This window comes from Heptranchias perlo, chromosome 36, assembly GCF_035084215.1.
Source record: "Heptranchias perlo isolate sHepPer1 chromosome 36, sHepPer1.hap1, whole genome shotgun sequence".
In the NCBI taxonomy this organism is placed as follows: domain Eukaryota; kingdom Metazoa; phylum Chordata; class Chondrichthyes; order Hexanchiformes; family Hexanchidae; genus Heptranchias; species Heptranchias perlo.
The window spans coordinates 14,103,708-14,131,007 of NC_090360.1; the positions used below are offsets into that span (position 1 = coordinate 14,103,708).

Consider the following 27,300-nt stretch of genomic DNA (forward strand, 5'->3'; position numbering starts at 1 on the left):
GACTGTGGGCTGGAGATAGACGGTGGGCCGGGGATAGACTGCGGGCCGGGGATAGACGGTGGGTCGGGGATAGACTGTGGGTCGGGGATAGACGGTGGGCCGGGGATAGACTGTGGGTCGGGGATAGCCGGTGGGTCGGGGATAGACTGTGGGTCGGGGATAGACTGTGGGTCGGGGACAGACGGTGGGTCGGGGATAGACGGTGGACCGGGGATAGACTGTGGGTCGGGGACAGACGGTGGACCGGGGATAGACTGTGGGTCGGGGATAGCCGGTGGGTCGGGGATAGACGGTGGGCCGGGGACAGACGGTGGGTCGGGGATAGACGGTGGGTCGGGGACAGACGGTGGACCAGGGATAGACGGTGGGCCGGGGACAGATGGTGGGCCGGGGATAGACGGTGGGCCGTGGATAGACGGTGGACTGGGGATAGGCACTGGGCAGGGGTTGGACAGTGGGCTTGAGGCTGTTTTGATCTGCCACTGACTCTGTTTACATACCATATTTAGAACTGTTGTGAATCACTTTACACCAACTATAAAGATAGTGTGTGAATGCATCATTAATCTTCTCTCTTTTCCTGTTCCTGTCTCCCATTATGAAGACACTAGGGGTAATTTTGACATTGGACAATAGCGGAAAATGGACGATATTGATTCACCCGCCCGTTATACATCTCTCCTGATTTTCATTTCCTATAGACTATATAACGGGCGGCTGAATCGATATCATTTGTTTTACACCATCAGCCAAAGTCAAAATTACCCCAATCATTGTAGACACAGATACAAAAATCACAGCATCACTCGGCTTCCCTCACTGCCTGTTTACACATTACTTTAACCAATTACTTCTTTAACATCATTCTCTTGACTGAGCACAGCTTTCTAAAGAGTACGTAGACCTTTAGCATCGAAACTCTGTCATAACTTAAAGACTTAGGGCTGCTGAACCAGGTAGTGCAGGGAGTTAGGTCACCACTTTCACCTCTGTGACCTGAGTTTAGATACAGCCCAAAGTGATGGGATGAACATCTCCTCTCTCTGAAAGCTATAAGAGAAAGAAAGACTTGCATTTATATAGCACCTTTCACGACCTCAGGACATCCCAAAGTGCTTTACAGCTAATGAAGTACTTTTGAAGTGTAGTCACTGTTGTAATGTAGGAAACGCAGCAGCCAAACAGCACTGTCATTATAACCAGATAATCTGTTTCAGTGATGTTGGTTGAGAGATAAATATTGGCCAGAACACCAGGGAGAACTCCCCTGCTCTCCTTCAAAATAGTGCCATGGGATCTTTTACATCCACCTGAGAGGGCAGATAAGGCCTCAGTTTACCGTCTCATCCGAAAGGCAGCACCTCAGACAGGGCAGCACTCCCTCAGTAGGGCACTGGAGTGTCAGTCTCGATTATGTGCTCAAACCTCTGGAGTGGGACTTGAACCCACGATCTTCATGACTCAGAGGCAAGAAGTGCTACCACCGAGCCAAGGATAACGCCTCCGAAGAGCCCTAATGAAATGAGTTTAGGTAGTCTCAAAATTATTTCCTATCCACAACAAAAAACTGACGGTAATTGAGGACATACCGGCTAGATGGACCAGTCGGTCTAAACCTGTCCGTCATTTTCGTATATTCGTATACTTTGTTGGAACAGCCAACAGAGCTTCACCCTGCACCTGATGTATGCTGAACCTATCCCAGGGGTGCGCCATCCTGAAAACGGTTACAAAATATGCTCCATTCCCAACATCGACTCCCTTCACTTCGATGAGGGAGAAGAAAATTGCTAAGGAATTTTTGCAAAGATGCTGCAGATTATTATTTTCTCTGCTTACTTTGCAAAAAGTAAAAAAAGTGCTCTCCTCCCAGCAAAACCAGTATCACGTCCATTGTGGTGGCATCACACACAATGGCACAGCATTGCTCGATATTATGAATTAAATCTGGTTAAGTCTTTATAGACAAGCAAACAAAAGGATTTGCTAATCGTTTTAACTTAGGAACACAGGAACAGGAGTAGGCCATTCAGCCCCTTGAGCCTGTTCTGCCATTCAATGAGATCATGGCTGACCTGTATCCTAACTCCATCTACCCACCTTGGCTCCATATCCCCTAATACCCTTGGCTAGCAAAAATCTAGCAATCTCAGATTTAAAATTATTAATTGAGCTAGCATTTACTGCGTTTTGTGTAGAACTCAGTGCCACATCAAAGAAAAAGAAAACACAGAGAGGCAAAATATAGTAAAACACTTCAAACAACTGTGTCCCCAAACAGAGCAGACTGTAGAATAAACCAGATTTAATAATCTTTGTATACATGGTTAGTGTTGAAAGGATCATATTTCACTAATAAATACAGTAAAATTAACACTATAACTACATCAGTGTGAATAATTATAGGCATACACTATACAAACAGTATATGCATGTGTGTGTTTTTTTCAGTATATATTATTTAAATGAAGTCGTAGCCATATTATATGAAAGATACTTAAATTTAAGTTGATTTATTTTCCACAACAATACATGTTTCTCAATAACTTTATTTTCACAGTATCACTCCCAAAACAGTTAACAAACCTCCATTGTTCATTAAGGCATGGCAGTGCTCTTGGGAGTTTTTCTGGAGGTTTCACTCTCCCCATTTCTCCACCTCTCTCAATCTCTAACTTGTTCTTTTCATGCTGATTATTTCTCTCTGTCTTGCTTTTTCCTCTCAGCCTATCCATTTCTCCCTCTGTCTTTCTCTCTTTGCTTTAGCCTTTAGCCACTCCTTAAAATTTAAAAATCCCATTAAACTAGTTCCCAGGAAGCTCGAGGTGGACGCTAGTTGACGAACATCCATTGTGTTCACTGCAAGGCTGGACATGATTCAGGAGTACAGGCGACATACATGAAATGGCCCAACTTGTCTGACTCAATTGTGCTTCTATTTGTACCAACCTCAGAATATACTTACCTGATTAGCATCTACAAGTCAACAGAGCAATTGTTTCACAATCTGTCTCCCAGCAACATCAGACAGAAAATTTTAAAAAAACACCTTCATCTATATTTCTCCTAAGACTTTATAGTTTAACAATTACCTTTACTGCAGGAAAGCTTTTAGCTATGTACATAGTCCTGTGTCTGGAGTTCTATTCTATTTACCTCCTGTATGAGTGAGTAGAGTAAATGCTGGTGACAAATGCTGAGCCTTACTTGTTGTCCATATTAATTATAGCTTGAGTAGGGCTGTCTGTCTTACAAGCTACTTTCTCATTCATATTGCTGTTTTCTTTGCTAAGATCAAGTGGCATGCAGACTACAAAATAGACAGGAGTGCTGAGATGTTACAGTTGCTTTTCACAAAATACAGGCGTTTGCAGGTACGCAGTTACTGCTTTGTATTCAAAAGGTGCCATCTTCTTGGAAAAAGTCTTAACCAAACCTTTCTTTTTAACACACGCAACTGATTTTGCTTAGCATCTGTTCCACATTGTCGCTGCTCTGTCAGAGGGAAAATGTTCTTCTCATCCCTAGTTCCACTCGATGCTTGTTCATTTTAAACCTGCATCGTCCAGTTAAATAGCCAGTTTATGTTTTTAAGTTTCAATGCCATCGGCATTTAAAAGCCCTTCGATCTCCTGTTCTGCTATGAAAACAAGTCGAGCTCTGCAAGTCACTCCTCACAATTTAAACCCATATGTCCCAGAATCTTTCTTGTTATGCTTCCGTGAACCCTCTCCAATATATCCTGGCCCTTTCAATTTGGGATACACTAACTTACACACACTGCGGCTGATAATTAATTGCTCCACCAATAGCACTAATGTGCATCAGGCAGAGTCAACCCATATTATCATGGGTAATGTAGTGGGGAAGGCTCAAAAAATGTTAATAGCATCCTTGCTCGATATTAGACTCTTGGCACCTGGACAGCGCTCCTGGAGCTCAGCACTGGATGGTTGGGCTGACCGGGGACGTTAGTTCCTGTTCCTTAGAAGGATGTCTACTTGGTAGTTGCAACAAGTAACTGCATGGTCTCCCAACAATTTCACTCATTTCATGGTGTTGTTGAGTTTCGGTATTGCAGCTATTTACACCTTCTATTTGTCATCTGCTGGTATTAGTTGAAGAAACAGGAATTGAGCTTTGAATAAGTTGGACCTACGTAGGGTATCCCGCTGGCTAATGCTTTCTACTGCTAGTTCTGGAAGGGAGGACAGGATCAGAGGACAGTGTGCAATTTCAGCCAGCCAAGACGATTGCGATCTGATGCACCTATACAACCTTGCCCAGCAAAGGGCCATTGCAAAGGAACAGCAGAAGGAGATGGAGAGAACCTCCCTCAAGCAGCAGCAGAAGAGGGCCAAAGCCATCAGCCACCTTATATAAGGCTGTCAGCATGCAGTATCTTGTGTTGGCAGCATGCTTAGTGTTTGTTCCTTGCATATTTCATGAGCCACAGGGCAGATGCATTGATATGGCAGCAATACAAAGCGCACTGTTGAAACATGGGCATGCCTGTGTTTTTGGAAAGTAGGTGAACAGCTACCAGAGTGCTGCTCATTTTCTCTGTGTGAGGCTCCATCAGGTACCTGATTGGTTGTGAAGGACTTTGAGAAGTCCTGAGGGCATGAAAGGTGCTATATAAATGCAAGCTCTTTCTTTCTTACAGTAAATTGTTGTCACGGTGCATTGTAAGGCATCATCGCAAAATGAAGCAAAGTGTGAGCACTCCTACCTGACAGCCTTTCAGAGACCAGTAAATGTCTTCCTCACCTGCTCCCAGGACCTGGTCACAGATGAGAACACATTCATTCTTTCTGCTAGCTCTATCTTAGTGTCAACATCAAGCGCTTCCAATTCATGTAAAGTGCAGTGAAATGCAGAGTAAAGCTCCCTCCATTCCACTCCTACAATATGCCGGAGCCCCAACCTCAGAGCAGCAATTTTCCATTTTTTCACACTGGCAAACTTGCGGTTGCTCTGAGTGAAATTGTCAATTTAGTCCCAAATTAAGGGCAATTTGGAGCTTTGGGCCCACATACACTAAGAACTGGATGGAGACATCTTAACTCATTTCATGTAGGACACTTATAGACACCTCGCTCACAACTTCTTCCATTCCTCTGCTACTTTTAATCTAGGTTTTTCCAACTTGTGAAAATCAGAGCATGAGACTTATGCCTGAGTGATAAACGCAGAACATGGTGCAAATGCTAAATTTCTCTCTTACAAGTATGAACCTGCAGTTGAGATCGTGCCCCTATTAAGCATAAGATATAAATGTACGAGTGTGATGGAAAAACAATGTCTCTGCTCTGCATATTGACATTTGAAGTCTACAGTCAATCTCTTGCAAGCCCATTGAAGGCTGACTGTGTGAACAGGAACCTAGATAATGGTTATTTCCAAATGTACTGGCAGTGAGTCTATTTTCTTTCAACTTGTTTTTAAAAGCCTTCTGATCGGCAATTACCAATTTTGGCACTGCACCAAACTCGTGCAGCAGCGTGTTAGCATTACGACACGATTTCCATCATGAGACAAGCACACATCAGGAGATCAGGAGACCTGAGGAAAATGGGTGTCTGCTGCCACCAGAACAAAGCTGGGTCATGTACACACTGGGAAACCCGTTGGGCTCCATTTTGAAATGGTGGCGGGTTGGCAGGGGGGTGAAGGTGCGCGTGGCAAACCCAAATAAAAAAACTTACCGTTTCCGACGCGATCGCCATGTAATTGATGGTGATTAAAGTTCTTTCCAGGTGTCGCGCCCGGCAGCCAGCCTGATTGACAGGAAGATCGGGGGGAGGGGGGGGAAGAGTGGAAGATCGGGGGGGGGGGGGAGAGTGGAAGATCGGGAAGGAGAGAGGATGATCGGGGGGGAGAGTGGAAGATTGAGGAGGAGAGGGGATGATCGGGGAGGGGGAGAGTGTAAGATCGGGGGGAGGGGGAGAGTGGATAATCGGGGGGGGGAGATTGGAAGATGGGGTGGGGGAATGGAAGTTCGGGGGGCAGGGGGAAGATCAAGGGGACATCGGGGAGGAAGAGGGGGAGATCAGGGGGACATCGGGGGGGGGGGGGAAAGACGAGGAGAGGGAGACATTGGAGCAGGGTGGAAAGGTAGGTTGATTTTGTGTTTTAACTTTGTGCAATGGTTTATTATTTAATTTATTTTGTTTCTTTTGATCCTGCCCAACCAGGCGTGAATCAGAAGCCGTGGAAAAGCCGCCCAAGTAAGTTAAATATCGTTCCAACTACCTAAAATGTCACAAGTAAACTGCCTTAAGTACCTCAATGAGGTACATTTGGTTATTTAACCATCATCCCGCTGGCTTTAATTACCGGTGGGACTACCGGATTCGAGACGCCCGCGCACACAGGTGTGTCTGTGGGATACGCGGAAGTCAGGGGGTTGGAGCCAGCTTCTCAACCTGCTCTGCATTTCTGCAATTTTCGCAGCACTCCCGCCCCCAACACACCTGCAATTTAGGTTTAAAATTGAGCCCGATGACTCTGTGAGACCCATGCGTTAACAGTTGATGGCTTGTGTCCCTAATATTCAACACTGCATGATACAGGAATACGGGGAAGAGGCAACAAAGATTATTATCTCATCCAGGAGCAATAAACTGCAACACATGGACAATTCACTTCAATGGCTCTGAGCTTTATAAAGAAGGGAAAAATCAGCCAGGATTCCCACTCCTGGGGCATGAGTTCATCCCGGCAGGAAGGGTGCGGCGGCGGGGGGAATGAATTTGCAGGTACGAAACCCAGAATGGAAGTAGGTGGGTCGGTCGCAACCTTAATGATGTCAATCAATACCTCTTCTGGGTTTCGCGAGGGGGGGTGGAGAAAGAGAGAGACTTCATCGGCCAATGCGATAGAGATGGGGGAGGGGTGGAAAAAGATCGGCGGGGAGACATTGGACATCAGGATCAGAGGGGAAACATCGGACATCGGGATCAGAGTGGAGACATCGGACATCGGGATCAGAGTGGAGACATCGGACATTGGGATCAGAGTGGAGACATCGGACATTGGGATCAGAGGGGAGACATCGGACATTGGGATCAGAGGGGGGGGTCCAGGCGACATCATTTTTAAGGTATGTTTATTAACTTTTTTTACAATGTAAAATGTAATTTTATTTAATTTATTTGGTGTATTTTTCATTGATTCGGCCCTTCCCGTCTGCTTTCACCAGGAAGCCGTGGGAAAACCACCCAGGTAACGTTAAAATCATTATAAGTGTCCAATACACAAAACATAAAGTACCTAAAGGACTTCAATGAGGTACATTTGCCCCTTTAATTACCAGCCCGACGGATTTAAGTGGGGGCGGGACATCCTGGTGACTGATGTGTGCACGCACACAGATTTGCCTGAGTCTAGTTCAAAAATGTGTTGGTTCCAGCCGGGATGTCTGCCCTCTCCCAAAAACATCGCTTTTGATTAGCCCCCACCTCCAACCCACCCGTTTTTCCCTTTTAAAATCCCGCCTCTTATCCTTAGTTGGTGGGCCTGCTGAAAAGTGCAGGTTGAATACAAGATCGGGCTTCAGTTGAATACAAGAGCGGGCTCAGTGTGATGCCCTCCACAGTCAAATACTCACTATCTAGGCTTACACGTGATACATAGCTGCTTGGGTGTTACCGGAATCCAGCAGGCACCTGTCGAGCTGTACCCCAGCACGAGTCAGTGACTGCAGGAGAGGAGGAAAGAAAATCAGTGGGAAAAAAATACCTCCATAGATTTTAACCAGCAGCAAGCAGCATATTTGCTGTCTCTCCTGTCACAGCATAATGGAAGAATCCTCAAAAGTCAACATATCTAAATAAAAAATGTTAACAAGAGAAAAAAAAAAGAATAATCCTGAAATATGCAATTTCAAAATACATTGACATCCAGGCCTGTCATGTACATATGCTGGCAGCCTTGCAATACTCACCTCCTAAGGGTAGGAGTATAGTTTGAATGTCTGCCAAGACTCTGTAATTGGAATTTGAACATTCTATTGCTATGGCTATAGAGATCTCTTAAGGTCCATTTACAATAGGCTCTATTGCAAGTACTTTTATTAAGAGGACAGTGATTGTTATATTTCGAGCAGTGCGATTTTGCTTCTTCTAGTTCACAGAAGATAAGTAATTGTATTTGTAATTGTATAGTACATTGCCAGGAGGGGGGAATTATATCAACCATAAAAACTTTGCTCAGCTACTAAACAGGGGTCTGTATAGTTACAGACAAATAACTACTCATTTAGACCTTGTGTCCTGTGACAGCTTTGTTATACATTTCAGAAATTCTCTCTGTGTAATTATTGTCAGAACATTGTGCCATCTTCTCTGAAATATTTGTTTATATTAAGTAAGCATTAGTTTTGAGTTGGCCTGAAAGGCAAAGAAAATAAGTGTTTGCCCAAAAGAGGATCCCAATGACAGCAAATAGATCTAATTGAACTGCTCTTGTTTCTTTTTAACGGATAAAACTAAATTTTAGACTCAGCAATTTTCTTTTCCTCTCATGAAGATGATGATTCCTTGTTTGGTGTAGTTCAATGGACATCAATCACCTTCTAACCACCACTGTGTAATCCTTGACAGTGAATGTCGGCAGGCTATTTAATGACAGCGGGCATCATAGGTGAGCTCAGTCCTGTCTTTACTTGATGTACATACACACACGTAGGGGTCACTGCATAGCAATCAAGGGTGAGAACTTCAGTTGATTTTCCCTCCCGAGCCCAGAGGGGCTGAGGACAATTGCAGAGACCCCAACTTAACCCCAACAGTCCCAGGGATCAAACCTAGGATCTTCCTGATCTATAATCACTCAGCTACTCACTGGGAAAGCTCGCTGTGTTTTCTGTCTTTAGTTCACATTTCCAGCACCCATGGATTTTCTTGCTATCACTAAATTTCTAAAGATGCTTTTGTAAGAGCCGACGCAAAACTCCATTCCCTGAGGTTAAGAATTGCTGGGTGCTTTGCGCTAGTATTTGACAATTAGTCGCTGTACGCTAATTAAAGTGGAATTAAGCCATTGCTTCTCCTCATAATTGCTTACTGCCTCTGTCCTTTCACTAACCAGTTGTGATTGTGCAGAAGTCCTGACCATTGTGGAATTGTCTTCAAATGTTGCTTTCATCTATTTTAGCATTTTACTGGAATTTCTATTGAATTGGATTTATTTTGTGTGTATTTCCTCTGCAAAGTAGTAGATAGGAGGGACACTTCTGTGGACATTATGGAATAAAGGATAATGATCTAAACTAGATATGGAGTAATCAGGGCCACTGTTCCACAAAGCATCCCACTGCTCTCTTGCCAATGAGTTTTTTGGAGCCATTGTTATCAGGAAATCATTTTCTACAAGCTAAACATTCTTGCTTGCTTTGTCCTGTTGTTTTTTCTTACAAATTCATTATGGCACATGAAAATTCTGCATTGTACATATTATACCCATGTGTGCCTCCATCAATTGAAACCTGACACGTTAGATGAAGAGTATCCTGAACTTGCCCAAAGGTCTACTGTGTTTTGATTACTTGCACAGAATCATGATTCATTTGAAGCCATTCACTTGCTGGTTAGGAGTCCCAGTAGTATGAGTTGATGAGCTGAGCTTCCCCTCTGCACTGCTTATCAATATATTCCCTTCACATAGCATTGACAACACAGTGTTCTGTTCTGAGATCTTCTGAAAAGAAGCCAGTAGCAGAACAACAACAGAAACAACTTGCATTTATGTAGCACATTTAACGTAGAAAAAGGTCCAAAGGAGCTTCACGGAAGCATAATCAGACAAAAATTGACACTGTCAAATAAGGAGATATTAAAAGGGATGACTAAAAGCTTGGTCAAAGAGGTAGGTTTTAAGGAGGGTCTTAAAGGAAGAGAGAGGAGTGAAAAGGCAGAGAGATTTAGGGAGGGAATTCCAGAGCTTAGGTTGGGAATTCCAGAGCCAAGGCCTAGATGGCTGAAGACATAGCTCCCAATGGTGGGGGATTATAGGGCTGGGGGAGGTTAGACAGATAGAGAGGGACAAGACCATAAAGGGATTTGAACACGAGGATGAGAATTTTAAATTGGAGGTGTTGGGAGACTGGGAGCCAACGAAGGTCAACGAGCACAAGGGTGACGGGTGAGTGGGTTTGGTGTGGACAACGGAGGAGAGGTGTTGGAGGAGGGTGGTATGATTGACCCTGTTAAAAGCTGCAAAGAGGTGGAGAAAGAAGAGGGGGAATAGTACACCACAGTCACAATCACAGAAGATGTCATTTATGACTGATTAGGGCTGCTTCAGTGCTGTGGCAGGAGCGGAAACCTGATTGTAGAGATTCAAACATGGAGTTGCAGGAAAGATGGGCATGGATTTGGGAGGCGACAACATGTTCAAGGAATTTGTAAAGGAAAGGGAGGTTGGAGGTGGAGTGGTAATTTGCAAGCACAGAGGGGTGGAGGGTGGATTTTTTAAGGTGAGATGATGGCTACATACACCCTCCATCTAAGTCAGGCCGTGTTCCTACAGATGCAGCATTGATACCCCCAGCCTTACAAGTTGCTGGACACCCTAGAGGATGAGTGATGAACAGAATCTGAAAATCTGTTTCATCCCCATCTCATGTGATGGAGACAATCCCTTATCTGTGCACCCAGTCCCCACCCCACTATATGTATGTACACATGCTCCGAAATTTAAACCTCAGCTTTTACTTCTATAGGGTGGATATCAAGCCCCTATAGCCTTAACATGGGACCTCCTCAATTCCACCACCCCTTTTTTTTGTTAACCTTCTTTCCTTCTTATACTTCATTTCAACTTTCAGTACCGGAAACCTCCTGTTGGACCCTTAAGCCCCATAATTGCTGCCAGACACAGATGGTATGAGGTGGTCAAAAGAGGAGGAATGGAAAGCAAATAAAAAACAAGAGGTGGGTTTCATTATTAGCTGGGAGAGGAGATTTTCTTTGTCTCCATCAACTATAGGCAATAGAATTCTTTTACTACCTTGACATCCAGGGTGGACAACAAGCAAGTCAGTTATGTTGTGCAAGGCATAGATGTAAGGAAAATCACCCTCTACTCTGCCCTACAATGTGCCTTAATCTCCAACCGTAGAACAGCACGCCTGCTTCACCAGTATTACGTGTCCATTTTCCAAACGAGCAGTCCTTAAGCCTTCGTGTGTCCTTTATGATTGAGATACATTATTTAAAACTGCACAACTCACAGTGGTTCAGATACATTCCGTACCCTGTGATGTTCCAGTTCCCTCAGAACTGCACCAAGCATACATTTTTTTTTATTCATTCATGGGATATGGGCGTTGCTGGCAAGGCCAGCATTTATTGCCCATTAGAAGGTGGTGGTGAGCTGCCTTCTACAACTGAGTGGCTTGCTAGGCCATTTCAGAGGGCAATTAAGAATCAACCACATTGCTGTAGGTCTGGAGTCACATATAGGCCAGACCGGGTAAGGACAGCAGGTTTCCTTCCCTAAAGGACATTAGTGAACCAGATGGGTTTTTAAGACAATCCGGTAGTTTCATGGCCATCATTACTGATACTAGTTTTTTTTAAATTCCAGATTTTATTTAATTAATTGAATTTAAATTCCCCAGCTGCTGTGGGGAACTCCAGATTAATAGTCCAGGCCTCTGGATTACTAGTCCAGTAACATAACCACTATCCTCCGGTACAGTACACTCGATACATGCCTGAGCGCACACACACACAATAGTGGCACTGCAAAATGAATGCCCATTGTGCCTGGCCCTGTTCATCCATCAGTAAAGCTAGTCAATGGTACAAGTTTACCAGCCAGGGAGGGTTGGGCTGGTGCTGGAAAAAAAATTATTGGGCAGATAAACTTTTTGAAGGATGTCAGTGCCGGGAAGTGGAGCACGTTCCCATTTCAAGTCTCAACATCAAGCGCTCCCAGATATTGGATAAAGCTCCTTCTGACCCAATTCAACCCCTAATCTCAGAGAACCCCCACTGCAAATAGTTCAACACCAAAAGAACAGAATTTAAATGGAGAACACATCACTGTGAAATTAAACAGTTAAGGAGCCATCTTTCTCAAGAGGAAAGCACCACGGTGAAGGCATGAAGTGAAAGGCCGTATCTTTTTGATTGTAATGCATCATCTTATCTCAGTTAGCAAAATATAAAATAAATTTAATGCTGCCTTTTGCACTCGATTCTCCAATTCATGCTCTCAAGCGAGGCTCTGTGCCAGGAATAAACCCTGGCAAAATTTACACTTCTATCAATCCCTGGGACTCAACCTGCACAACAAGTACTTTTGGTTTTTATTAAGTTTAATTTTTATAAGGGAATCAACCTAGTTTTAAATTCAACCTAATTTATATTCTAAAACTAGGCTTAATTCATATTCTCCTTTAATATGTTGTCTTAAATTACAGAATGAGTATGTCTCACAAGCTTGATAAACATCAGTCTTGTCATTTTTGAGTTATAGGGAACATGCCGGAAATTGCTCGTAAAATAACGGTGAGCCTAATAGCGCTCACCGTTATTAATGAGCAAGTCGAAGAGCAAGTTCTGGTGACCGCATATGCGCAGTCAAACATGAAGTCAAACTTGCTCTTCCTGATTCCCTGCTGATTTGACAGCTTCGTGTTAAAGGGATATCGCAGGCAGGAATTAATCGACCAGCGCGAACTTGCTCTCCTGCCCAGCTGGAAACTAACTAATCTCGCCAGAAGAAGGTACGCTGAGTTATATCAGGTCGAAATGACGTAGTAAGTATTAATGACTGCCAAACAACCTCTCTGGCACTGAAAATTCACTTCTAAAAATCTGGACTCTCATTACTCCCGATTTTAATAGTTTTAGGACATTTTTTTTTAAATTCTTTAATTAAAAAATGCAAAATTTTTATTTTTTTTACTTTTTCTTTCTGTCTCTTTTATCTCACTCTTTTAATCTTACCCTCTCTTTATTTCGCTTTCTCTATTTGATTTTATAGTACATTTACTAATCTTATCTGACACTTCCTGGTTCTTACTCTGCGCGGTTTGTGAATGAACGTCACTTCCTGGTTCTCGCAGCGTGGCTTGCTTCAAACTGAACGGCGGAGGGGACTGCGCGCTCCTTTCCTCACTCTCACTGCTCGGAGAAGCCCGAGAATAACTGCTGCATTAAAGCAAGTTGATGTCCAGAAGACTGCGAAGAGTTTGTGGGTGAGTTAATTACTTACCAGCAGTGGAGGACATGCACTGAACAAAGCAATTTCTGGCCCATTGTGTCCATTCTGTAATTAGTCTAATTTAGACGCACAAATCAAGAACAATTAGTCCTTCAATATATTGTTCCTATTAGTATAATGACTAGGCTTCTGCTATGTCATACATGCTCGTCTTACATTATATTTTCAGTTGCTAATGATAGCATTATACTCACAACCACCTAACACTCCTGCTTTGTCCAGTTGCAGAAGTAAAAAGAAACACTGACAATGCTTTGACACTGAGAAGAAAAGGATGTTGGAATGTTTTGCATCTACAAATATGGTCGTGTGAGCTGCTTTACTTACTGCAGAGCCAGCATTTGACAATAATTCCAGGTACTTGTCCCAGATTGGAGTCTGGAGGCCCTTCCTTCACCAGGTCCATCACTGCAGCCTAAACGATAGTAAAACAGCAATATGTTAATGGGAATTAACACATTTCTTCAGGTCAGCACATGATTTTAGAATAGGTTATTGTGCCATACATATTTCCATTTCTCTGGGGTGTTATTTTCATTCCTAACACTTTATATTTTTCCGCTTCTTTGGTTTCTTTTATCTGCCCGCTCACCCCCACCACTACTGCCTCACCCCTCCCCCCCCCCCACCCCACCACCACCATCTGGTTTTCTGAATCAGCCCATGGTGATCGTCACGACTACCATTAACACTGCTCCATGAAACATCTTCTTTGCGATACTGCTGGCCCAGGTCAATTTTCTTTCCTTCCTGTCAAATAGAGTGTCCCACAATCCCCTCCCCTGCAAATGGATTGGCCTGAAATCCTTCTACCCCTGCCTCTCCCAAAGGAGGCCATTGCTAATACAGTGATAGTAGGGACCTGGCCAAATACCCCAACAAGGGAAGTTCAAGTAAAAGCAGAGGCTGAGCAATGACCATCTGAATACAACACCACAACCTGAACTGCCCTTTCAGTTGCCAAGTTTAGGTTTTGTTGGCTGTGAAATGCCAGGAGATGGACAACTCTAGTAATATCAAACCACAAAAGTGTTTCAACTGAAACCATCTAGTTCATTTACAAAAATAATCTGCGTGCCACAATTTTACTTTGCTAAGACAAACAGCTATTTATTAAAATGACTCCTGCTGAGTGGTGATCTGTTCACAATTCACATTGAAGGTGCAATTACTCCTCTCAATAATTTGAAGGGAAAAAGTTGGAGTGAGTGCAAAATGGGAAATCATAAGAACATAAGAAATCGGAGCAGGAGTAGGCCATACGGTTCCTTGAGCCTGCTCTGCCATTCAACAAGATCATGGCTGATCTTCGACCTCAACTCCACTTTCCCGCTTGATCCCCATATCCCTTGATTCCCTTACAGTCCAAAAATCTATCGATCTCAGTCTTGAATATACTCAATGACTGAGCATCCACAGCCCTCTGGGGTAGAGAATTCCAAAGATTCACAACCCTCTGATTAAAGAAATTTCTCCTCATCTCGTCTTAAATGGCCGACCCCTTATCCTGAGACTATGCCCCCTAGCTCTAGATTCTCCAGCCAGGGGAAACAGCCTCTCAGCATCTACCCTGTCAAGCCTCCTCAGAACCTTATATGTTTCAATGAGATCACCTCTCATTCCTCTAAACTCCAGAGAGTGTAGGCCCAATCTACTCAATCTCTCCTCATAGGACAACCCTCTCATTCCAGGAATCAATCTAGTGAACCTCGTGTTGACTTTTCACTAAAATTACTGTCAGGAGGAATTTCACCTCCATTCTGTGTAAAGATGTAGGATTGAGGTTGTTATCTCTTGCATTCACTGACAATCCGGCTATTCGACACTTCAGCACTAAGCAAAGTTGGTCACCTTTTGGATGATTTTTCTCTCATTCTAGCCACCAACCTCTCTCTCCATCACAACCTTTTTTGCTTCTCTCTTTTGTTGATAGTAAGATAGTGAGTACTCTTTTGTTGCTCCAAAGGCCCAAACACACTGTCCTACATGTTCTTTCTCCTCCCGTTCTCCTCTCTGTGTTGAAAGACATTGTACTATCTCCTGTCCAAACTCATTCTTGCCAAGCTCAAAACTGCAGAACTGCTTTCTTCCTTCAGTTTTCCCTCGCTCCTACAATCTACAGGCTTTCAAAACCCAAGCTTGGCATCATCTAACCATGTCGTCAAGACATGATGATCAGAGAAAATCTTCAACTAAGGTAAGCTTCAATTTCATATGTGCCAGCTGGACAGTTGCCAAGAGAAGGCTATGCATTTGCTCATTGAAGATGGGAGAATGGCAGGGTTGAAAGTTTCATTGGTGTCAATTTACGTGCTGTGGATGCTGAGATAACCATGCTTCCCACCATTATCTTGTTTTCTTGCACTAATCAGTAAGAGAAGAGGATGCAACACTGAATCTGAGCGCTTATGGGATCCACAGGCATTAATGGAAACACATTGAGCAGTGGGTAGGCTCAAAATGATCCCTGGGCCATAGTATGGTTACCATCTTGTTCTAAAGCATGAACATATATTGGGTTGAGAAGCCCAAGCATCGTTCTCACAATTTTTGGTACTAAGTCAACCATTGGATGAGTTATAATTTCTTAACATGCCCCAGACTACCACAGCTGGGAGTTGCCTTATCTCTGATTCATTGCAGCTGGAGTTTACTCTCAGTGAAGCAGGATTGCAGCCATGTGCTTGACAGGCCAGGCTTCCCACTCTCACTTCATCACTGGCATTGATCATATTTTTGATCTAAGCACACCCAGAATTCCAGAAGTTAGCAGTTGCCTTCTGTACTGCAAAAATATCAAATGACAATTTGCTAGCAAGAGGAAGATAATTTAGATCCTATAAGAGATGGCAACAGCAGATATTTTGGAGTTTAGTCCAAGAGTAAAACCAAAATGATAATTAGTGAGGCATAGTCCCACAATGCACAGGTACTATGTAAGAAACTGTGTCATAAAGTGGTAAGACATGACACCATGTCTACCATTCTCTACACAGTGGATTCCCAATCTTAAAATATGCTGTAGGGAGACACCGAGTGAAAGTCAGGTACTTCTGCAGAAGTGGGGAGGAAACATTGGAGGCTAAGTGGTCCTAGGCTACTCTAGAATAGCTGGTTGCGCAGTGGCATTCGAAGATCACTTGGGCAGGTTGCTCACCTAACCACTTATCTGGGGAAAGAAGACCCAACAGAATGAGAGAAAATACAAAATGACCCTTTAATGATCTTTCTAGTTTGGAAACCTTCTCACCATTGGCCTTCAGAAATCTACAGAGAATTACTTAGGTGGGAATTACAAGGTAAAAAATAGTGCCGAAGCTATTCGGTACAAGAAGAGTTAAGCTTAGAATCCTAAACAGATCCAAGGGAATTCTAGGAAACTCTTCAATTTTGTCCACTTCACAGCTATCAATAACAAACACAGAACACATTTGGGATGCGCTGTTAACATAAAGGCTGTTTGAAATTGCTTTTGTACTTTTAAATAAGAGATGGGCAGTGCAGGAGCCTGAAACTAATGAGCAACCACATCTATGGCAGTAATAAGTCAGGAAATATGTATTAAATCCAACCGTAATTAGGGCAATACCAATTTGTTTGGAATCCGTACAAATTTTAGCCCAATTCACGTTATGAAAATGGCTCCATGCGTTTTCAGCAAGAATGGTATTAAAGCCCTGTCTCAGCCATTCTCTGCATGCACACTATATACACTGCTGTGTGGTATCCTGCAAAAGATGCTGTGATATTAGAGCAGTAAGTGTGGTATCATAAATACAGTACAGACATTAAAATATCACTTCCATTTCATGCAGAAAATGTTATTTGTGGTGTACATTTTTTTTTATGTAGTCAGAGGGAATTGAGGATACCCAAAGACTAAATAATGTTTATGATATGCTATATATTATACATCTCTCCGAAATAATTTTATATCACTGCCACCAACAGAAAACAACTTATTAGGTTAAACAGGTAGCACAGCGATCCTTTCATTTCAGTTAAATGCGTTAAATTCAGGAAATCATGTACACAGCTCACGTCAGTTAAAACGTCTGCACCTAATTAGTAAGATTCTATATAAATCAGGATAAAAATTAATGGTACAGTTGAGAGTCATCAAAGCTCTCAATAGCAGTCTCTGGAATCCCTAATCATGTGGTGATGAATCCAGCTCTGGGAGGGAGGGAGAGGAGGACTGTGTAATGTCCACCATGCTCTCACTGAATCTCGAGAAGTAATTTTTTTTCTTTCATAACAAAGTTTAATCAGGACTCAAAGACCGAGTGAGGCTCGCTTCAAATCTCTGGTTCTAGTAGAAAGGGCCACACAGTGGGGTAGATTTTCATCACACTGCCCGGGCGTATAACTGGCAATGCGGATCAGCTGCCCATTATAAAAACTGCCCGGTTTTCATTTCCATTCACATTAATAGAATTGAGAGAATTGAAAATGATATCATCTTCACCATATGCGACCTGGGCTTAAATCCAACCCAGACCAATGGGATGAACATTTCCCTTGTCTGTTGGCTGCAAACATCCCAGCTTCTCTGTGGAGTAAAAACACCAGGGAATATTCTCCGCTACAAAATAGGACATCTGCAACATACACCATCTATCAGCTCCCAAGATAATGGATCACCACCAGGGTTGGGGATGGACAGACTTCAGTTCTGGACAGATATACTCTGATCAACTTATTTGCAGATATGTTGCTTTCCCAGGAAGAAAACAGTCAAGGTGTTGCGATCATACTGTAATACAAATAAAAACTGGGTTTGTATTCTTTCCTTTGTAATACTCCCCACAAAGACTTTTTAAAAAATTTCAATAAGACTTTACATTTTCAAAAATGAACAATTATATTAAAAACCTTTGGTGCAGCATTTCTGAGCTTCCCTGTTGAGAACAACTCCTTACTTAAAGACCAAAGTGGAGCAAAAAAACTGCTCACCAGGAATTTCCTCGCGGTTTCGCCCTCTACTCCGCTGTAATTTCGGCGGTAGTTCAGCGGAAACCCCTTTTACGTGCATAGACGGGGTTTCTGCCAAACTTCCTCCAAGGTATCAGCAGCAGAGTGGGACAAGCCCAGAGGAAATTCCTGGAGCCTATGCGATATTACTCGTTTAGAAATTCTTTGTTTGCTATTTTTACACAGGTAGTAACCCATTTAAAATAAACAATGCGATTTGTCGCAAATGTGTCAACAAGAAGAGCCAAAGGAGAGTGTCCTCCATCTAGATTGATGATGTGAAGAGAATGTGGAGGGGGCACTGTTGTCTGGAAGGGTGATACTTTGCATGGCTTCTCTTGTGTTCTAGTTGCCTAAGAGAAGCCTTGTAAAACCACAAGTTGAGATGTTCCAAGATCAGTCACTACTTCTTCTCTTCAACTCCTCTATCTGGTACTTCATATTATGAATTGTATCCCAGGTAGATTTCTCACAAGCCTCATCAATGCACATGTGAGTCCGGTTACTTCACAAAAGGAAGAAAAGGCCCAGATAATGTAAAGTGAAATTTGATGGAGGAGTAATTGAAACTGAAATGTCATTCCGTTACTTCCTCTCATCTCCTTACTGCTGCTCATCCCACTACAGCCCGGTGACCTTGGACTGAGGAAGTTCCTGGTCTCTCCCACTCTGCCTGTTGGATGCACTCCAGCTAGTGGAAGATTTGGTTTATGCTGCCCCATTAGACACAGACTAACTCTGAATTGGACTTTGACAAACTCTTGTTATTGGATGCTTGAAGTTAATGGGCAATGAATTGTGTCACAAGTCAATTACACAATTCTTACTACAAAACAAAAGGAAAGAAATTTGCAAAAACACAATTACATGTCAAATTCTGTAGCATGAAAAGTGGAATAGAATCAAAAACTACAAATCCCCAGAAAAAAAAGTCCAATGTAACACCTGGAATCCAGCTGGTTCATTGTGTCATACAATTAGTGCCTTGAAATTTAAGTGGTTGTCCATATTGCTAGCAACGTTCCCCTCACCCCTCACCCCTCACCTCTTGCTGTATTTGACCTATTTAACTCGCTCTTATCCTACTTTTTTTTTAAACTGTCTACTTTCTTGGGAGGTAGTACAAATGGAATTCACTACTTGACCCGGTCAGGGCCCAAGTTGTACCCCTGGCCCCCGAAAGTTATTTTGTATTTCTGTTCCTAAAGGTTCCTTGTGTTTCTGAATCTCATCGATAATGAAGTCCATTTTTCCGCAATAAAGTTGACCTAACACTTTTGAAATTTGAAAAAGTCATTCAGCGATCACAAACAAATCTCCATTTCTTCAAACAACATCTCGAAAAATGGCTTTCCCAAGATAGTTAACAACAAACATTCCCAAGTAGGATTAGGGTATATTTACTCTGTAAATATACATTTAATGCAAAGTGATTTCTGCTTCGCAGCGACACTACACTTACAGTGTAAATCTGGAATCAAGGCTCAACCTGACTGGACTCCCTGGAGGGGGCAGTTTCATTCCACTTCAGCTTGATACCACATGAAGTGTAAATCCAATGTAGTCAAACATCATTCACAAAGTACTCAGAGGGTCCATTAGACCTCCTGGGCATTTTTTAAACATATTTCACCTCAAATGATATGTTTAGGGAGCAGAGTTTCTCGCCTCCCAATATCTCGACATTTAAATCTGTTGGAACACAGGACTGTGCATGGTAGAATCAGGCATGTGCAGGAGCTCTCTCCTAAACTGGACCATTAAATTTCCAGTCAGGCAAGAGCCAAGCAATGTAAACAGTGTTTTGCCTGGCTGGAAACTGAACTGTAGATAGGCCAGTCGCTGGAGTGTAAATTCACCCTTAGAAAACGGCATAGATCCTAAAACGGTTTCCTAATTCATTGTACTTTGAAAAAAATGTGAAATAAGAACTAAAATTCTGGTTTAATTGCTGCTTTATAGTACAGAAATCCCATCGCAGGTCTCAAAGGGCTAAATGTGACGTTAATATCATCGAGTGACATTTCAAATCCTCCTTTGGATTTCTTTTCCATTCTTGCAGAAGTGGGCACATACTTGCACAAGTTCTATTTATTAAATCAGTGATTTTGAACAACCAGACAGGAATTGCATTACATGATCCACAACTTGTCCTGAATCTGAGCAAAAACATTTTTGAAACTGGATCCTTTAGCACTTATTGTATTTGAGACACACATAGTATTTATAGTCGTTAGAAAGAAAGAAAGACTTGCATTTATATGGCGCCTTTCACGGCCTCAGGACTTCCCAAAGCACTTTACAGCCAATGAAGGACTTTTGAAGTGCAGTCCTTGTTGTAATGTAGGGAAACATGGCAGCCAATTTATGCAAGGTCCCACAAGTAGCAATGAGATAAATGAACAGATAATCTGTTTTTAGTGATGCTGGTTGAGGGATAAATATTGGCCACGACACTGGGGGAGAACTACCCAGCTCTTCTTTGAAATAGTGCCGTGGGATCTTTTACGTCCACCTGAGAGGGCAGACGGAGAAAGAGAGAGGAAAATATTATCTCTTTAATCTGAACTAGATTTCCAAGTACCGGAAAGGATTGTCTTGTAACTTACTGCAGTAGTCAGTCCCATTCTTTAACATTTCGTTGGAATATTACAATGTACACTGGGCAACGTTAGCGTCAGTGAATTATGTTACTGTTAAAGCCAGTAAACTCTGGATTTATTTTCATGCTTATGTTATCATTTTTGACAGCGGCTTATGAGAATTCCAGTCCAAAAATGAATGGAATATCAGGGCTCTCCTGCTGAGACTGGTAGCACAGTTTTTGACAAGTCTGGAAACAGATGGCTCTACTGATCTCTACAGCAATTAAAGTGAACTTCAAGCGTTTAAAGCTTGGAGTGGGCTTGGGCAGGTTAAAAAAAACACTTGCAGAAGAACTGCTCTTGCTTGCTATGTGTAAATACATTCAAAAATACACACAGGACCGAAGGAAGTCTTGTTCGATTAGCATTGTTAATAGTGATGCTTTAATATCTGGTCTATGTAGCTGAATAAAGACAGCATCACAATGGGGCTATGAGCTGGAGCATCAGTGATGCTACACAGCCCACTCCACAGAGTCTCCTAATCTGAGTCACAATAGATGGGAATACGCTGGATGGAGGTTAATGATCTCCCCACGGAGGGGAGGACCTTGGCTTCTCAAATGCAAAGGCTCGAGGCTCGGAAATAAGAGAGGGAGAAACCGATGCATACCCTTCACTGGAGGACACTATCCCGAGCAACACACAACCTCATCCATTTTCAGTGCAGACGCTACTCAGAAGATGGACAAACACATTTCCTGTCGCCCATATATCATCCGTTACATAAACAAAAAGCACAACACCAAACAATCACAAGCACAAGGAATGCATTTGTAATTTCGTAGCAATCTTTTTTTAACAAGTTTGGCATAAACTGTGCTGTTTGTTTTGCTGCCAACATTAAATGTGCATACTGTACAAAAGGGAGGAATCACATTCATTTATATACAGGTACATTCATTGATTTCAAACTATTATGCCATTCTTATATATAATCCAGAGAATTCAGAGTACTTTAAGTGTCCCTGTATGGAGTCGAGTATAACTCTCTTTAGCTTACTGTCCTGTCAGATCATGCGTGACAACATCGGCTGAATGGCCTCCTTCTGTGCCATAAATTTCTATGATTCTATTCTACAAAATTAAAATACATCAAAGTCCTACATTTCAGGTTGCATTAGGCTGCGGCTAGGTATGCCTTTTATAATTTAAACAATAAGGATGCATTGGGTTGACATCAACTGTAAACCAAATAACTAAATGTGCCCCCTTTTTAAAAGGGCACAACTAATAACAGAACTTAAACAAATGGAAAAAGGAAACTTATCAAACTAAATAATAATATTATACTGAGCATCCACTATACACTCCAGTCCATGTGGTGCCCACCGGTTCCGCAGGGCCTCAAGTGTACCGGCGGACACCATGTGCTTCTTCTCCAGGGTCACCCGGACGCGGACAAAACCGTGGAAGAAAGGTAGGCAGCCAGAGTGACCACCCCCACCGGCTGCATCTTGTGGATGGTCACCTTGGCCAGGAGCAGACCCATGAGGAGGGCCTCCAACTTGCCCGCCCCACCCCCCACCCCCACCGAGCGGCCAAAGATCAGGAGCATGGGGCTGAAGTGGAGTTAGAAGTTGAGGAGCAGTCCCTTCAATTAGTGGAAATGGGGCTGCAACCTCTCACAGTGAAGCACGCACTCATCCAGGCCGCAAAAGTTACAGGCTTTGTATGTGTCAGATAGGTTTCCAAAGATGTTATTTTTAACTTCATTAGGGTTTTTTTGGATGAAGTTATGATACGATGATTGAAACAGGGGCTGGGATTTTCCACTTCGAGGGAAAATATCGAGCTGAGGAGCACAAAAGTAGGAAACCCCGGCCAGGAAATTCTCCTTTAAACAAGAGGCGGCTTTATTGCTTTACAGGGAAATTGTCTTTGCAAAACAAGTATCTATTTAGGCTCAGGGAGGCAGCAAAATCATGTAGCATTTTAAGCCAGTGACATAATTGGCACTGTCACTGTTGTATATAGTTTCGATATAATTTACATCATCACAATAGTTAATAGATGAAAGAAAGCTCGGCAAACATTTTTCCCATGAATAATAACTGAATAATTTGAATTCAAATAGTAAATAATCTAATGGCTTTTGATCAGATATTAACAAGAGGTGCAGGGGGTGGAACTGATCTTCGACAATAGCCCGAAACGGGCTCAACGCGAATCGACAGCCCGATTTACACCACGGCCAAATATCTTTTCCATTCAGGTCAACGGAAAAGACAACCGCAGTGCCAATTCACCATCAGCCCTATTCGCGCTATGGTCAAAGACCAATTCCACCCCCGCCAGTCCTACTAAACATGCTGCACATTTTACTCACTGCTGGCGTTTGGGCAAGTGATTTGGTGCACGGGGTAGCTGCAAATTTCGACACCAGCGCTATAGTCTTGCACAGAAGTCCCAGAGGCAATGAAAATGTTGGTTTCTCAGCAATAACAAATCACTTGCCCCAGCCATCGTGAACAATTTGGTTCGGGAACGTTTAGGGAAATGGCAGGCTCCGTTTTCCAGAGCTTCAGGGCAATAAACTAACAGCGTAGCGACCAACTCTTTGCCGATTGCTTATGCACAAATCACATTACAATTGTCGACGAACGTATTCTGAGCTGCTGCCTATTAATCAGGAGTTGCCCGGCACTAATTCTGACAGCTCGATGCTGATTTTACTTTGCAGGGTGATATTTCAACCTTACTGGCTGTCCAAGTGCACTGAAATGTTTTCAGATCCTTTCATCAGATTTACTACTATCTTTATTACTGTAAATTAGATCATCCCAATGCTGAATCTAGCCTCCTGTTAAACTGCTGAGCAGGCATTACCCTGTCTAATGATCTGAACCTCATAGCCTTCACAACAGACACTGACAAAGGCTGGAATATCTCAGCCATTTGGGTAACTGCTGGAGGGGAGGTTGCAAAATCTGATTAAATGTTGTTTGAATTTATTTTCTGCTTTTCTCCCTTTTTAATTGGGAAACCTGAAAGAAAGGTTATGGTCCATAAGTGCAGGACATCAATGAGGTTGAAAAGAGTAGGGCAGGAATAAATCAAGAAGCAATCATTAGGCATTGCCATGCTTGGCACGGGAAGATTGGAAGACTGAGGATGGCATGAGAGAAGTAAGCAGTTCCATTGTTTTGAACTCCTTCAAGCAAATGAGTCAGAGTAGGAGGTTTCAGTACAGTGATTGCAGGAAGAAGGAAGAGCTTGTAAAGTGGTGTATTTGGATATTGGGAGGGTTAAGCTTAGGAGGAACTGAGTCTTCCCAAACCATGCGGCATCTCAAGCTGAGGGTGTGAGCAAGAGACTTGTTCCCAGGCCTCTGCTCCTGGGGGAAGAGGATGAGGGGAAGACTGCATAGGACATAAGAATATTCAGGACTGGAAAATACCATTGCAATCCATCTGACCAGTCTCAGCGAAAATGTAGCCCACGGTACCTCCCATAGCCCTCGATCAAATTTGTCCCTAGGTACTTAAGCAACCATTTCTTGAATTTGCCGATAGAATCAGCCTCTACCACCTCCCTTTGCAATCCATTCCATACAGTCAACATCTTCGGTGTAAAGTAGCTAAATCAAATGTTTATTTTCGAAGTTTGAGGCTTTTCCCCCTTGTTGTGGAATCTGTGACTAGGTTAAACACACTGGTGTTTATCTTGTCTCTATCCTTTAGGATCTTGAATACTTCAATGAGGTCACTCGTGAGCCTTCTCTTCTCCGTTGTAAACAATTCCAGCTTCTGCAGGCAGCTTCTTCACATAACTCAAGTGGCTAATTCCAGCTATCAATTTAACTGTCCTTCCCTGCACCCTCTCCAATGTCTGCATGTCTTTGTCATAATCCAGTTACCAGAACTGTACACAGTACAATCCAAGTAGAAGTGGACCAGCGCTCTGCACAAACTCGGTATCACTTCACTAGATCTGTGCTCTAATGCCCCAGCTATGCCGTCCAAGATTTTATTTGTGCTCTTTACTGCTGCTGCACATTATGCTGATGGTTTCAACGATCTGTCAACCAGTACCCCAACCCCCTCTCCAGCGTAGTGTTTTGTAAAATAACCCAACTTAGTTTATATCATCACTGTTTATAATCCTTTCCCAATGTTATGGACCTTCTATTCGTTCAGGTTAAATGTCATTTGCCACTTGTGAACGCAGCTCCCCAATCTATCCAGGTCATTCTGTATTTGATCAGTATGTTTCTGGTTATTTGCAGTTCCTCTCAGTTTGGTGTCAGCAATAAACTTGGACAGTTTTTTTTCTGAGTCGGCTTCCAAATTATTTATGTACATTGTGAAAAGTTATACCTGAGGCACTACACTGGTTACCTCAATCCATGTCAATCCAGCTCCGTGTACATCCACTCATTGTTTCCTCTGCTTCTGCCATTTTTGATCCACTTTGGAACCAGTCCATCTATCCCTGCTTTCCAGCCTTGTGGTCCAATCTCCCATGTGGTTCTTTATCAAAAGCTTTGCTGAAGTCTAAATACACAACATCCACTGAATTCCACAAGCTTTGTTATCTCCTCAAAAAACTCCAAGAGATTCATCAGGCATTATCATCACCCCACAAAGCAATGCTGGCTCACTGTTATAATTCTGTATTACTCCAGGTGATTCATCATTCAGTCCTCTAGTACTTTCCCCACAATTGATGTCGGGCTGATCAGCCTGTAGTTCCCTGGGTTATCTTTTTCCCTTTTTTTATAGACTGGCATCATGTTCCCTTTTCCCTAATCCTCAAGCACAGTCATCATTTCCAAGCATTCCCTAAAGATGCCAACTAGATCACGTGTAGGTTCATTAGTTACTTCCTCAAGTACCCTAGATTGCAATCTGCCTGGACCTGTGGTCTTAGCCTCCTGTAATGCCTTCAGCTCGTCCATCACCTCTTAATCTATTACATATATTTCTCTTAGAATCTCATCCTCTTGCTTTAGAGATTCTACCTCAATAGTAGGAACTCAATTTGAGGTTTCGTCTTAACATAGATACAAAGAATTCATTTAGAATATTTGCCGTTCCTCGATCACTTGATATAATGACCCCTTTGGAGCTCTTTAGGCGTCCCACTGTTTCCCTGACTGCCCGTTTGCTCCAAATATATTTATTAAAGCATTATATTCCCAACAATCCTGATCTTGTCTATTTTGGCTCTCCTAATCAGTTTCTCTCTAGCCTTAACCTTACACTCGTCCCTGTCCTCTGATCAAAGGCTGGCTTTATGCTTGGGGAAAGTTCTCAAACAGATCTGCTAATTTATTTTCTTTTTATCTCTGTAGCCAACCTATATACCTGTAAATTTACTCACTACTCTATGTCATTATTTAGCCATGTCTCTGTGATGCCCATAGCCTCCTTTTAAATTTTGAGATCGCTCGTTTTATTACTAAGTCTCCTGGGCATTTGTGGTTAGAATTTTGAAAGCTCCCTTGCCCTCTATACCTCAGCCCAATACGTCCTTTAGTTCTATAATCCCTCTTTACAGTCATCTCCCTACACTGCACCTCTTGTTAGTTGTCACCTTGTCCACACTTCCTATCAAATATGTATGACCGACCCTTCTGATTTTTCTCTCCCTGAAAGCTGGAGGGGAAAGGAATCTGAAAATTATTAAAGTGCTACTATCTTCTGTTTGTCAAATCTTGATTTATTTGTTCCAAACCAAGACACAACTTACGTAATCAGTCGGAACACATCATCCTGTTAATTGCATAAAACACAATGGCAGCAAAAAGGTCTTCAGGCTCATTTGCTTCAAAATAAAATTAAAACACTTTTTCAGGAAGACACCAGCCCTTTAAAATGCTTTGCACTGAGTAGTTATTAGAGAAGCACGCTTATGCTATTTTCAACCTCTATCATTTGATCTTGTCCATTATAATGAGTCTTAGTTTGCTACTGGATTAGTGTTCCTGACATATCTAACACACAGTGGTACTCACCCACCCGCCTCATTGCAGGATTCACCTGGAGTTGCCAACTCTGGTTGGACGTGTTCCTGGAGGTTTCATCACATGACCTCCCACCTCCAACCGCCCCACCCAGTCAAATAGCCATTTTCCCCCATCTCCAGTATTTTTATAATTAATAATCATAAATGCTAAAAAAAAATGAAAAAAAACCACAATTTTTTTTAATACCCCCAGGATGCTTCTCCCGGGTTGCTCGCAACAGTGTCAAGGAGATTAATGTTTAATTCCTGGAGACTCCAGGTCAATCCCGCAAGGGTTGGCAACCCTAGATTCACCTGAATGCTCACCTCTCAGCTTTAACTATTTCTTTGTATAATTTTTTTTATCCAACTTTTCCTTCTCCATTGGAGCACATGTTTGGACTTCCCCGTCAGGGGCCAGCCACATGGCTCACTGCAAGCGACTGAATCTTAAAATTAGTGCACAATCTTAAAATTAGAGCTAGGCCATTCA

At 42.7% G+C, this 27,300-nt stretch overlaps 1 protein-coding gene across 1 annotated transcript in view; it reads right to left on the minus strand.

The window, feature by feature from the left end:
• The window catches only part of fuom (fucose mutarotase), a 90,679-nt gene that overhangs the window by 36,671 nt on the left and 26,708 nt on the right, over positions 1-27,300 (minus strand). Inside the window, 2 exon segments of the mRNA XM_067972593.1 lie at positions 13,567-13,630; positions 13,632-13,654. Of these exon segments, the coding sequence (XP_067828694.1) occupies positions 13,567-13,630; positions 13,632-13,654 (87 nt within the window).